The 13304-nt window shown below is 33.5% G+C and overlaps 1 protein-coding gene across 1 annotated transcript; it reads right to left on the bottom strand.

Moving 5' to 3' along the window:
* Window positions 1-8250: 8250 nt before the first annotated feature.
* Window positions 8251-9398, bottom strand: LOC21390592 (chitinase 2). The gene has a single exon (XM_010094703.2). It carries the CDS (start codon window positions 9369-9371, stop codon window positions 8463-8465), a length of 909 nt encoding a protein of 302 aa, XP_010093005.1. The 5' UTR covers window positions 9372-9398; the 3' UTR covers window positions 8251-8462.
* Window positions 9399-13304: the final 3906 nt, after the last annotated feature.

The following is a 13304-nucleotide window of genomic DNA, read 5'->3' as shown; positions in this document are numbered from 1 at the left end:
GTAAAGTAGTAGTAGTAGCAGCAGTACTTTTCAATTGTGGTCCTATGTATTTCTCCTCTAAGCCTATGAGAGATCTTGACCACTAAAGATATCTAAAATCCTACCCAACTTGCATCTGGACAACAACAAAGATACATGGCCCCGCCACTTAGATCCATATAAAAGTGATAATAAGGGCAGACAGTAGAAATAGTATTTAACACATCCCCATGTGAAGGCCATATACAGTTTTCAATCATATGCATAAAGATAAAGTGAAGACACATGTTGAGTTAATCAAATAATTAGTTGACTAATTATGATTTATTAATGAAATAAGTAAAAACTACTATGCAAGTGCACTAGTAATCATTAACATGACATAGCAAACTCGTACTATATGGGAAGTATCTGTATTAGCATGATTTGTTGGGGGCCATTTTTATTTCACGTTACATATAAAAAAAAAAAAAAAAAAAAAAGCCTATCAGAGTCTATCAGTAAAAATCATTATCAAAATACAAAATCATTATCAAAATACAAAATATATATATATATATATTCAGTAACTTAATAAAAATGTTTAATAGTCTAAAATTATACAATATAGCTAGGACCCTAACGCAGAGTTCTCCAAATAAAGTATTTAAATAAGCTAAATTATAATGATCCGGAGCTGCCTTTTGCTGCATTTCGTGCCTGCAATTTTTGTTCAAATAAAAAAGGGCGGAAGCTGCTACGCATCTCACTGTTTTGGAATATGTCATGCATCATTCCAATATCGATCGTCAATATTGGATAATGAAAAGAACTTATCTGAGTCTGAATTTATTTTTTAAGATTCTGGCCTACGCATTTTTAGAGTTATTTGTCTCCTTGTTCTTTTTTATGATGGCCGAGATCTTTTATTATATGGTAGTTTTTAGGAAAAAATGATAAAAGTACGAATTTTTTGAACTTGCTATACGTAGACCCTATTTCTCAAAATGGGGAATTTTTTTTAGATATCCTGGTTGGCTTCCACAAATTTGTGCGTGACTGTCTGATCTCACATATATTAATGCTTAGATTGTGGACGAAGAAAATTTTAAAAGCACTTTTTCTTGCATAAGTACGCAGCATGATTCGAACTTGGTTTAATTTTTGGTGATTCTTCATGTTTCGGAGCCCAAGTAAATTGGAAAAAAAATTAATACCTCATATAATCTTGCTCATAGGGGTGGCAACTGCACTAAGTTAATCTAGCATATACTAACATCTACATGATTAAATTAAGTACTAAATCTTCCTTGTCTTTTGTTGAAATGCCACATTTTGCTCAGTATTTTTTAGGAATGCCAAAAACATTGTTTTGTATTTTTAATTTTAGGAAAATTTTCATTTCCACAAAATTTGATCAAACTTAACTAGGTGCAACCCTTTTTACCATGAGGTTGATCAACTTGCAGGTCAAACTGACGGTGTTGACTGTTGATTATGTTAAAATGATCTTTCCACAAAAGTGAAGTTTCAGTTTGAAGATATAAAATAAACAACACGGTGGATGGTCTTAACACTCCCAAAATTAAACAAAAGTGAAGGTCTTCATGTATAGTCTTGGATGGATGGTCTCCATGATTCCAACAAAGATCCTTCACTAATTGAATCAAGATCTACTGTCCTATTTTCTTATTTTGGTGGTTGTTTCTCTAATTTTTATATTTCGTGAATTGCTTAAGTATTTTTAGTATTTTATTTATATTCGTGTGGGTTAAATTCTTAAATTTAGATGACATGATAAATAAGTACTGAAGGGACAACTACCGAGACAGAAAATGAGACAGTAGATCTGGCCTCACACTAAGTATGCTACGATTATTAGGACTCAGCGAGGACTGAGAGGTAAACTTTCATGATATTTCTTTCTTTGGGGTATTTTAATAATTCATCACATCGTTTGTTTATTTATAAAGCCATTTAACTTAAACTCATGAGTTTTTAAACTTTTTTTTTTTTTTTTTTATAAAGATAAAGCATTGATACATGAGCGTGTAAATATCTGAGAAGATAACTTCACAGAAAAAGAAAAAAAAAGAAAAAAAAAAGAAGATGGGGGTGTCCGAGAAGATCTAACTTCTGGTTCCAATTTGTACTGAGATTTTGTGGTAAGAATCCTACCTATATATCGGCTTAAATCTTTGCTGGTGATGATGCATACTTTGAACGACTTCTGATAAATTGCCCGATCAATCGGTACCAATACATATGCATATATATGATTCACCGCAATATGTGAGGGCCCCGGTGGGGGACCTCTCTTTAGCATCTTATTGTTTCAAGTAGGTCCGTGAGAATCATCTATATCACTTCGAAAAGGAGTACTAACTGTCATTGAGAAATTTTAAAAAAACTCATCAATTAATATTCACTCAATCGATTGCCATGAAGACCTTATAAATATAACAGTAATAGTGGTACTGTTACACCAAGTATTAATTCAAACTTATATATAGTTAGCAACAATATATATGCGTACACAGATACATACACATATAGATATGTATATATATATATATATAGACACACACACACACACTAGAGGGTCTCGTTATCGATATGTTTAGTCAATTAACGAGCTAGCTAGCTAGGTCCAAAAGCAATTTCTCTGCGAGCCAATTGCGAAAGAACTTTTGTACTTGTGGGTGTTGCGCATTTTGAAAATGATATGTGAACCCCCCCAACGGCCGAGAACTGAGTCACTTCAAAACCCACTTCTCCCAATTGCTCTCATTGCCGTATCGTTGCAACGTAATGTTCACAGTGCTCTTCTACCAACTTGGTGTGTGGTACGTAATTGTCTGCAAACATCCCACTCGACACCTAGCTCCATCCATCTGATCATTTTGCCTTTTTGCCATTTACACGTTTTAGGAGCTTGATTTCATAGTAGGGTATCTTATGTTTCTGAAGGTTAGATTCAATCAAAATTATATACATATAAATAAATGTATATATATATATGTCAAAATGAAGAAATATGCAACCTAACATGTATTAATACAGATTTTCAGATTAGAAAATATAGAGCCCTATCGTTCTTTTAATATTATTATTAATTTTCCTTTTTTATGTTTGTTTCATTAGTATGCGCAATTGCCAACAATTTTGTGTTTTTTTCCCCCTCATTTTGCTATTATAATTTCGGATTCAAATCACATGTCTATATTTTGATGTCCTAAATAGTGCCTAACCGATAATATTATGTCATATCATTTAATAAACTTAGACGTTAAAATACAAAAAAAAAGGTATCTTGATCAAAATTTTTAAATAGCGTGACATTATAAAATGATTGGCACTGTTTAAGAACTAAGTTTTTATACAGCAGGCTCTCTTTCTAAATAGAAGAGGCCATGTGCTCTCTGTACTATATATATCTAGTATCTGACCTAAGCTCCTCTCTTTTTCTCCCACAATTTATTTCCAATAGGAGCGTCGCAGTCAAGACATAAAAAGTGAACTGGAGAACCATAAATACCATTACACACAAATATTTATCTTCCCCTCTTATTTTTCTTGAGAAATTCTCTCTTTCTCCCACTCTTTTTACTATAGAAAAAAAAAAAAAACCATATATATAATATTATCTTTTCATGCATGGCTACTTCCTTGCAAGACGCCAAGACCCTATACTTATATATAGTGTGTTTTATGTATATATAAGCTAAAACTGAGACCTCTGCTATTTATGCATGCATGGATATTAAATAGACTCCCATGCATTGGTGGATTTAGAAGTTTTAGATGACAGATTCGGACCTAGAAGATTACATGAATACATGTTATGTATAATCCTCTTTTTTTGGTATTTACCTTTTTGTCCTTTGCCAGGTGGATGCTATGAAAGGAAAAGAAAAGAAACGAAACGAAAAGAAAAGCATCTTGAGTATCCAATATCCAATATTTTCTCGGTCCTAGGGATGAAAAATAATGCATGCCTATAATCCTACAGTGTAGCTAGCTAGGCAATGCAATGATGTTTTCAAAAAATATTGGTGGTGGGGTTTCTTCCAGAGATGAAAAAATGCAAGAAAAAATATTCATGTCAATCAATAAAGATAACGAAATTCGGCTAGTGTTACCCAACATCCTACGCACAGGGCTTGTGGGTTTGTCAATTAATGGGGTCGATAAGCAAGAAAACAGTTTTCCCCACTACAATAAGTGATTCTCTGACCAGTTGGGATTCGGTTGATTATATGTCATATATATCAACCTCAAGCCTCAAGCCTCAAGCCGGCCGGGATGTGATCAATCGATTATTGCAATATTTTCATTACTAGCCAGCCAGTGATCAATCGATCTTTAAATTGTGAAAAGACTTCACCTTAAAAACACATTTGTCCGTATTATCTGATCAATTTGATGAGAAGTGAAATCTAATATATATATATATCTATATATATATGATTAATTGTACGCTATTCCAAACTCTCCAATGGGGGCACCGATCTTGTACATATAATTTCTTTCATTCAAGTGGAGTTTGATGTGTAGAATTATTATGTCTTCTTGACGGGCAACCATATATATTTGAATGTGGAATATTTTGATTTTCCATACGTGGCCAACACACACGCACACACATTTTTTTGTGTGGAAATAAGTTGAATATTTTAAACCTTTTTTTCAAAAAAAAAAAAAAAAAAAGAGAAGAAAATATATCAATATACATATGTGTGTAGATATATATAATATCCATGTATGTATGAAAAAGAAAGACTACAAAGGAGAGTGCGAGATTATATAGGAGTAGAAGAGAGGAAATTTAAAGAATAAATAACAAGTAAATAAATAGATGAATATACGTTTATTAGTGAGTGCTACTAAAAGTGGACGGTGGACCGATCTTTCGGCTCCATTTTATTGATGTAGAAGTTGTAAAAAGAATCACTCTTCCAAATACATTTATTTATCTGTATTATTGTTTTTTATTGCCCAAAAGAAGAAAAGAAAAACTCACTTTCCATCTTTGATTGCTACAGCCTCTCAGTAAGAACAAACACATGAAATTTTTGATGGGCTAGTTTTGAAAATGATTGACTGACTAATAGCATGATTAAGGGCCCGTTTAGTTCACTGATTCGAATTAAGATGTGATTTTATGTGAGAACTTTTTACTGTAGTAAAAAAGTTAAATGTGACTGTTTATAAAAACTTTTTACTGTAATAAAACTCGAATTCTAAATTTAAATCGGTAAAATAAACATGGCCTAATATTAATGACATGTCTAGACGTGAACGATATTTTTGACATAGCTAGCTAGTATAGCTTTGAATATATATATATATATATATAAGTATGTATATTCCCAATTGCCAAATTTTTACTAATGTATAAACTCTTGAACTTCGTCGAGTCTCCACATCAGCTGTCACTTCCAATTAAGTAACACTCATTCTATTTGCGAATTTGGTTCAGAAGTTGACAAACCAATAATAATCGACAGCAGAAAGATATGGCAGCAGCTATTTAAGATAAGCGATGACAATTAGCATTATAACCCTTTGTTTCAGTTTGTGAGTTTTCATTCGAAAGAAAAAAGAAAGGATTCTCCCGAATCTCCTTTTTTGGTAATCGGCCATTTTGGACCACTATAAATTATATAATTGTATATAATGGACTTTACGACCTAAATATTGAACCATATGATCATGGGTCAACTCACGTCTTACTTTTTCCCAAAACAATACGAAGCATAGCAAACCGAAAAAATTAAAAGCCAGTCAGAAAGTTCCTGTGGCTGCCTGTTTCTTTGTCCCATATATATGAATAAATTTCCTTTAGCAAAAAATAAATAAATAAATTTCTTACGGTTTCTTTTAGGGCCGTAAGAATTTGACCCGAACCCGACTAACTCTTACATGATTCAACCCCGAAAACATAAGGTTTTTTTTTTTTTTTGGATTCAAATAGGGCCAACCCGCAATGTACGGATTGGGGCGCGGGGTGTGCATCTTGTGACCCGTTATTCCCCGACCCAGCCGTGTGAAGATAGTGGTGTAAAACAAAACCCTAATCACTTCACTAGTTTAGTTCTCAATTCAGTCTTGCCTCCTTCTCAGTTTTCAGTTCTCAGTTCCTCTTCTCACTTCTCAGTCTCCGACTCTCCGTTCATCTTCTTCTTCTCACAGTCCAATTCTTCCCCCAATTCCAATGCTCATGGCGAGTTCTTCCGGTGCTGCTTCTCCTGCTACACCTTCCTGGTTCACTCCCAGAAGATGCTTACTTTGCTTTCAATGTGTCATTGTTTGATTCTTTTTCTGGCTTTGTTTTTGGGCTTTTGTTTGTTACCTTTTTTGGTTGTTGGGAAATTATGGGGAAAGAAATAAGTTTATATATATATATTGGTTTATTGGGATTTTTTGCATGTTCTCTCATCTAGTCTGGAGAAAAATTGAGATTTCTTAGGCTCACAATGGATAAGAAATTTTTGGGTCATGAGAGCTGTTGAGAATTGTACTTTGTTTTTCTTTGTTTCCTTTGTTAATTTTTTTTTTTTGGCTACCAAGTGGGAGTTATAGGTACTAATATTACTATTATTTTTTTTATTTTTTTAATCCGGATTTGGTTGCTGAGAAAACACAGATAAAGTTAGATGGTTAATGACCATTTTAGTGGAATTAGATTGTAATATTGTTTCCATTTTTAAGTGAGACTTGAGACAAACTCTCGTTTAAAGGATGTGTATTTTTTTTATGACTGTTTAAATTCTGAGTTTTGATCAAGAATACTTGGAAAGTTTTCATTAGATTAATGATCATATTAATGGAAGTGTAATTTGCTTCCTGAGGTTTGTTTATATAGCTTCTTGGGCTCTGAAATTGGATCATATATATCTGGAAGGCTGAAATTTTCAGCCTACAATTTGCTCCAGCGCGCATGGGACACAGGCCCAAACACGTTCAGGCCCAAATCGATCAATCCGCAAAATCGAGCCTACTCGAGATAACCCGAAGGGTTACGGGCAAATTCCCTCACCCGGACATTTACGGCTCGGCCCAAATTTCAGGCCCAACCCGAGCTTACCCGGCCGAATCACACTCCTAGTTTCTTTGTTCAATTGTTACAAGGGAAAAGATATAAATACCTCTTAAGAGTGTATAGATCTGATTTTTTTATCATTTACTATTGATTAATATCTTTTTTAATCAAATAATTATATTAATTAAAGAGTTATTAATTAAAACTAAGAGGTAAAAATTCTGTCTCAGGAAGGTAAATTCAACAAAAATTCTTGTTATCATGTGTTATTTCTCCGTTAAAACTTGCGCAAGAACCATAAGCCCAAATGGCCAAAAGTCCAATAAAGCCCAAGCTTTTCCCTTTTTCACCTCAACTCATTATAGGCCCATAAAATACAACTATTCGTCAGAACCAAATTCCAACAGTTCCTTCAGAATTTTTTGATTAAAAAAGAGGCTTACTAATGAAGAGGTTATTTACCGATAAATTAAGGGTTCGTTCACTTCGCTGATTCGAGTTTATAATTCGAGTTGAGATGTAATTTTGTGTGAGAATTTTTTACTGTAGCAAAAAAGTTAGATGTGACTGTTTCTGAGAGCTTTTTACTGTAGCAAAACTCGAATTCTAAACTCGAATCGGTAAAATGAACGGGGCCTAAGTATTTTTAAGTTCAAATAGTTACAAGTCTTTAAATACCTTTGTTAGTTTAATATGTTTTTGGTGTTATTTTGTAGAAAAAATAATAAAATGAGATTTAGTGGCATTTTGGAGTACAAAATTAGAGTAAAAAGCACTTAAGGCCGCACAAGGCCCTCTTGGGCAGAACCACCTGAGCCGGCACGACATCTCACTTATCTTAGATAAGATATCAATAGATCAACAAATTATTAACAGATATGTAGACCAGTATTTCCTAACTGATCATGTCTTTGATTTCATTTAATCGCCGGAGATAATTATGAAATTTTGTCATCCATACGAGTACTGTACATAATTATTCTTATACATTTCACTAGTATCATATAGATTTTTTTTTTTTTTTTCGAAAATAACTGTAATATAGTATTGAGCAACTATATCGATAAAAGTACCATATGTTTCCTATCATAAGTGATTTTAAGAACGGAAATCCATGTTGCTTTAAGTAAGCCAAGGATATGATTCATAATTCCAACTCAACCAACCCACTAAAAGAATGAAAGGATCATATGACAAACTCCTTAAAACTGATTAATTTAATATTAATATAACCCTAAGCATGGCTGTCAATAGAGCGTTGAAGACCGCGGTTTTCGTCCAGCCTTTTTCTAGTTAAATTCCCTGCTTACAAGCAACCACTTGTCCTAGAAGAATCATTTTTCTCAATGTAACAAACGAAAACATAAAGACAAATTTATTCTTGCTTTGTTTTTATATATACACACTCTGTTTTAATTTGTCGTACCCTATGCATTTTTAATAAGATATTCAATCATACTTAATAATAATGGTGACCAGCTAATAACGCTTGAGATCTCTTCTCATATCGAAAGCCATTCTTCTTCGAATCATCCGCAGACCAAACAAAGATACCATGAAGCCGTTTTTGTCTCTTGAGCGTATTACACGCTGTGAAAAACCCTTTCTCCGGCGACAATCCGCCGCTCCCATCGCTAATAACGCTCGTCAGCACCTTCCCACCGTGATAATTAGAGCTTTGGGTGTTGAAATAATCAATAAACTCCGACACCGTCGTGCCCTCATCATACGCGTAGAATTGGAAGTTGACGTAGTCTATAAAGTGCCCGTATTTTTTCCACAGAGCCAAATAATGGCTCTGAACTTGGTCATCATCAAAAGGAGCTATGGAAGCAAACGAAATGACCCCTTTTCTCTTCAGGGTCTTTATCAGCCGCCCGGTGCACTCTGCGAAAGTGTCGGGATCGGAGCGGAAATGCTCGTAGTCGATGTGGATTCCGTCGAGGTGGTACTTTCTGATGATGCTTGTGAGAGTGGAAACCGCGTTGGAAACCCACGAGTCCACCGAGGAAGGTTTGAAATAAGCGTAGCCTTTTCCGACGCTGTCTCCTCCTAGGCTTACGGCGACTTTGACGTTCGAATGGAATTTTTTGATGGAAGAAACATGGGAGGGGCTGAGATTGTCGGAGTCCCAGAAGACGTTGAATTTGCCGTTGGTCGGAGAAATGCCGGAGGAGTCGTAGTCAATGGCGAAGGAGAGAATGAAGTGGAAGTCAACGTTTGGGTTGATGGGGACGTCGGAGAATTTAACGTTGTTGAACTCGGCCCCTATGTATTCCCTAAAGAGGCCGTTTGTGTTCGAAGGGTGTGCTTGGACTAATGTTTGGAAGAGTAATAGGGTAATGATAACCTTCAGAACTATTGCCATTTCAAGTTTGTGAATTGTGGGCGCTATGATAAGTAGTACTAAAATGGATTGTGGTAATAACTTGTAAGGGCTAGTTGTATATATAGGGTCCGTTCTCTGATTTGAGTTTATAATTCGAGTTGAGATGTGATTTTATGTGAGAACTTTTTACTGTAGCAAAAAAGTTAGATGTGACTGTTTCTGAGAGCTTTTTACTGTAGCAAAACTCGAATTCTAAACTCAAATCGGCGAAATGAACGGGGCCATAATAGTTCTAAGTTGCTAACACATTAGATTTCTCTTGAGGCGTTGAATCGGGGCCCGAGAGCAACACTAATCCTCTTTTTCTTTGACAAACAAGTTTCTATTACATTAATTAATTACTAATTAGGAGCTCGATGTTAGGAAAAGATGTGATTGGGTGCTGTTGCCGTACTTACGTAATTTGCAGTGTTCGTCATTTTACTACATCACATCAAATTGAGTTATAAAATAACTCACGATCGTCGCTAATAAGTGTCGTCGCGAATAATATCGTCACTAATAATGCCGTCGCACATGGTACTTTATACGTAAATATTGATGATCTAGTTGTTCGGTCTTGTTGTTTTGTATTAAGAGATGATGTTGGAAATCTGGTAATAAAGATTTGAAACACTTAACGAACACGCTTTTTTTAAAGCGTTTTTTGTCTCCTCTGTTCTGTGAGATTGCTTACGTGTTTCAAGTACTCTTCATTACGAGATTTTCAACGCATGAAGATTCAATGAATTATGCCTTATCGGAGATGACAGCAAAGAAAAAAGACCAGAATGATATGTCTTCATACAAACATTAGCGCTCAATTATTATTAAAGATGAGGGAGAGGCAAGGGGAGGCAAATAACATTATTTCAAAACATCCTTAAAGTATTAATAGCGTATTCTTAAAGAGAAATTATATTTCAAAAAGATTAAGCAAGGCAATTATTGAAAAAGAAAAAAAAAAGATAAAAACTTTTACTTTTGACGTTTTAACCACAATTACGAAAAATTATTTAAATTTGACTTGAAAATTAATTATGTTGTAGATAAAATCAATTTGGCAGAAGAACTAAGATGAAAAGGAGATTGAAAGAAACTACAATCTAACATTCCGAACAAAGATTGAAGAAGTTACTTCTAGCAAAAACGAATATGAAACGGGGTTGAAGAATGAGGAAATTCGTTGATTTCACCTTTTAATTTCATATTTGATCAGAGAGAAAAATAACTCATCAAGCTAAATTAAACCCTAAAATGAGAAAATGCTTTCAAAGAGAGAAATAATGAAAATCGATAATAGTTTGTGCTTTTACCTGATAATCCGAGAATGAACAACAGATTTTGAGAAATTTTCCTAAGATTGGAGACGTCTTGCATCTTTCCTCTCCATTTTCTTAGGAACCAAATTGATAACTCTATGAAATAGAGTTTTTTTTTTTTTTTTTTTAATATTTGTGCATTTAAATTGGCTAAGTTCTTGAGATTTTAGATCTTTTTAATTTAATTTTGTGTAATTTTAATTTAGTTTATTTTAGTTTGATTTCGTTTTAATTTATTTTGTTTTAGTGCAGTTTTTCTTTATTTTACTTAATTTAGTATTAATTTTATTGTGCGTTTATTTAGTTTTCCTTTCAAACTAATTATTTTTCTCATTTGTGTATTTGAAGTAGGTAAAAAGGGATCTAAATGGAAAATTTGAGCTGAAATGGGGTCAAAATTATAAAAGGAAATTCAAATTGAATCCGGCACCAAACGAAACCCAGACTCGCGAGTAAAAATACATGTCTACAACTCGCTATTTCAACCGTCTATTATCATAGCAACGGCCAAGATCTTGCACGTGTGCGCCACTCCCCCTCACCGCGCGTTGAGCAGATAGCGGCAGCAACCTCACCCATTTAGCGCGCGCCACGTGCTCCCCTCACCCTAATCCAGCTACCCAGTTTCCTTACAGGTGCGCCCACCAAACTCTCGTGCACCCGCGCCCTTTCTCATCTCGCACGCCGCCACCTCTTCCACATAACCCCAATCCATTCACATTTCGCCACGTGGCTGAGCGCACTGAAGCCTTCTTCTGCGTTTCCTTCTCTCCCATTTGGCGTGCATTTTGGGGCTGTTATCAGCCATTCTTCCTCGCCCATTAACACATGAACCAGTGAGAGGAAGCTGGGAGAGAACAATATAAGGAAAAAAAAAAAAAAAGAAGTGTAAAATTTTATTTTTAGTTTGAGGCTTTAGGATATTATTTCTAAATTTAATTTAAGAATTTTTATTTTTCTATTTCCAATAACCAAAGGAGTAATTTTAAGGAGGAGAGGAGAGGAGAGTCTGGAAATGGAGAATTTCATCTACACGTTTAACTAAACTTTACTCTCTTTAATTTGTGCTTTTATGTTGTTTAATTTCTTTGGGATTGTGATGTTATTTTTAATTATGAGTTTATTTCCTTTTCTAGGATTAATTTGTAATTTAGCCAGATCTTGGTTGATTTTGTCCTATGTGATTTTTATTTGATTAATTGATATTATTTATCCTATTAGGTTCTTAATGCTCTTAATTAGTTGGCCACTAGTTAGGTGATGATAGGTTCTTAATGCTCTTAATTAGTTGGCCACTAACTAGGTGATGATGTTGGACTTTAATGAAATTGGAAAATGGATTTTTGGTCTCGATCAATAATAGGTTAACATATGCAATTTGGAATAGGAATATATCCTTAGGGTATTTGTAGTCATTTTGAACGCTTTTACTTAATGAATTCATGTTGATTGAAGCCTCACAGGAATATAGGGTTTCGATTAATGTGAGTGGGCCTACTAGTTTATCGAAAGAAGTGAGTAGGTAATTTCGTGCATTCGGATAATAATTCAATTAATTAAAATTAATTAATTATAGAGTGAAACCAATTTGATGACATTAATTGGGTGAGATTGTAGTCCTAAAGATTTTATTTCCATTTCTTAGTTTTTTTTGTTATATTTAGTTTAGTTATTTTTCTTTTTCATTAATCGCTCATTTGAATAATTATAGAGTTGATCCAATTTCAAAAATCAACATAAATTGAATACAATCTCTGTGAAAATAATACTCTACTCACTCTTTTTTACTTGTTATGATTTCGTACACTTATAGATCCCACACAATACAACACAAATGAACGGAGAGAAAAAAAAAAGAAAAAGAGATGAGATAAGGGCCTAGGAGGAGAGAGATCTAATAGAAAAAAAGTTGTCTTAAAATCTTTTATTTTATTATAATAAGGTAGATTTTTTAGTATGTTTAGCGTACGAGTAGGTCATATTTTTTTAACAATTAGATCGACGTATTTTTTTTATTTTTATGTAATTTTATACAGATCTAACATACAAAAAACCTGACATACCGGTATAATGGTATATTGGAGAAGGTCCCTATAAAAGAAAAAGTTGTTTAAAAACATATTGGAAACATCGAATTTTTGTTTTCAAAATTTTTTAAAATTTAATAACAAACTAAAAAAATATAAAAATAAAAACAAATGAACCGAAAACATTTTCAAATTCAATTTTCCTTTAAAAAATTATTTAAATGGTACCGAACGTACCCATAATTTCTCCATTACCTTCATTGAAATGGAGTTTGATGTGTAGAATTATTTATGTCTTCTTGATTGACAACAATATATTTGAATGGATAATGTTTTAATTTCCCGTGGCCAACACATACGCGCACACAATTTTATTTATTATGTTTTGTGGAAATAAGTTGAATAAGAAAACATACCAACATAAGTACGTATATAGAAATATATGGAAAATTTTTAATATTATTAAAAAGATAAGAATGACATCAAAATTTTACATAATTACATAAATAATAGATTTGGAAAAAAAGCAAATGCTTTAATTTGAAATTTTCTCTATATATAATATATGTATGTGTGTATGTATA

Source organism: Morus notabilis, unplaced genomic scaffold, assembly GCF_000414095.1.
Source record: "Morus notabilis unplaced genomic scaffold, ASM41409v2 Scaffold299, whole genome shotgun sequence".
NCBI lineage: Eukaryota > Viridiplantae > Streptophyta > Magnoliopsida > Rosales > Moraceae > Morus > Morus notabilis.
This window is presented reverse-complemented; position numbering and strand designations above follow the sequence as displayed.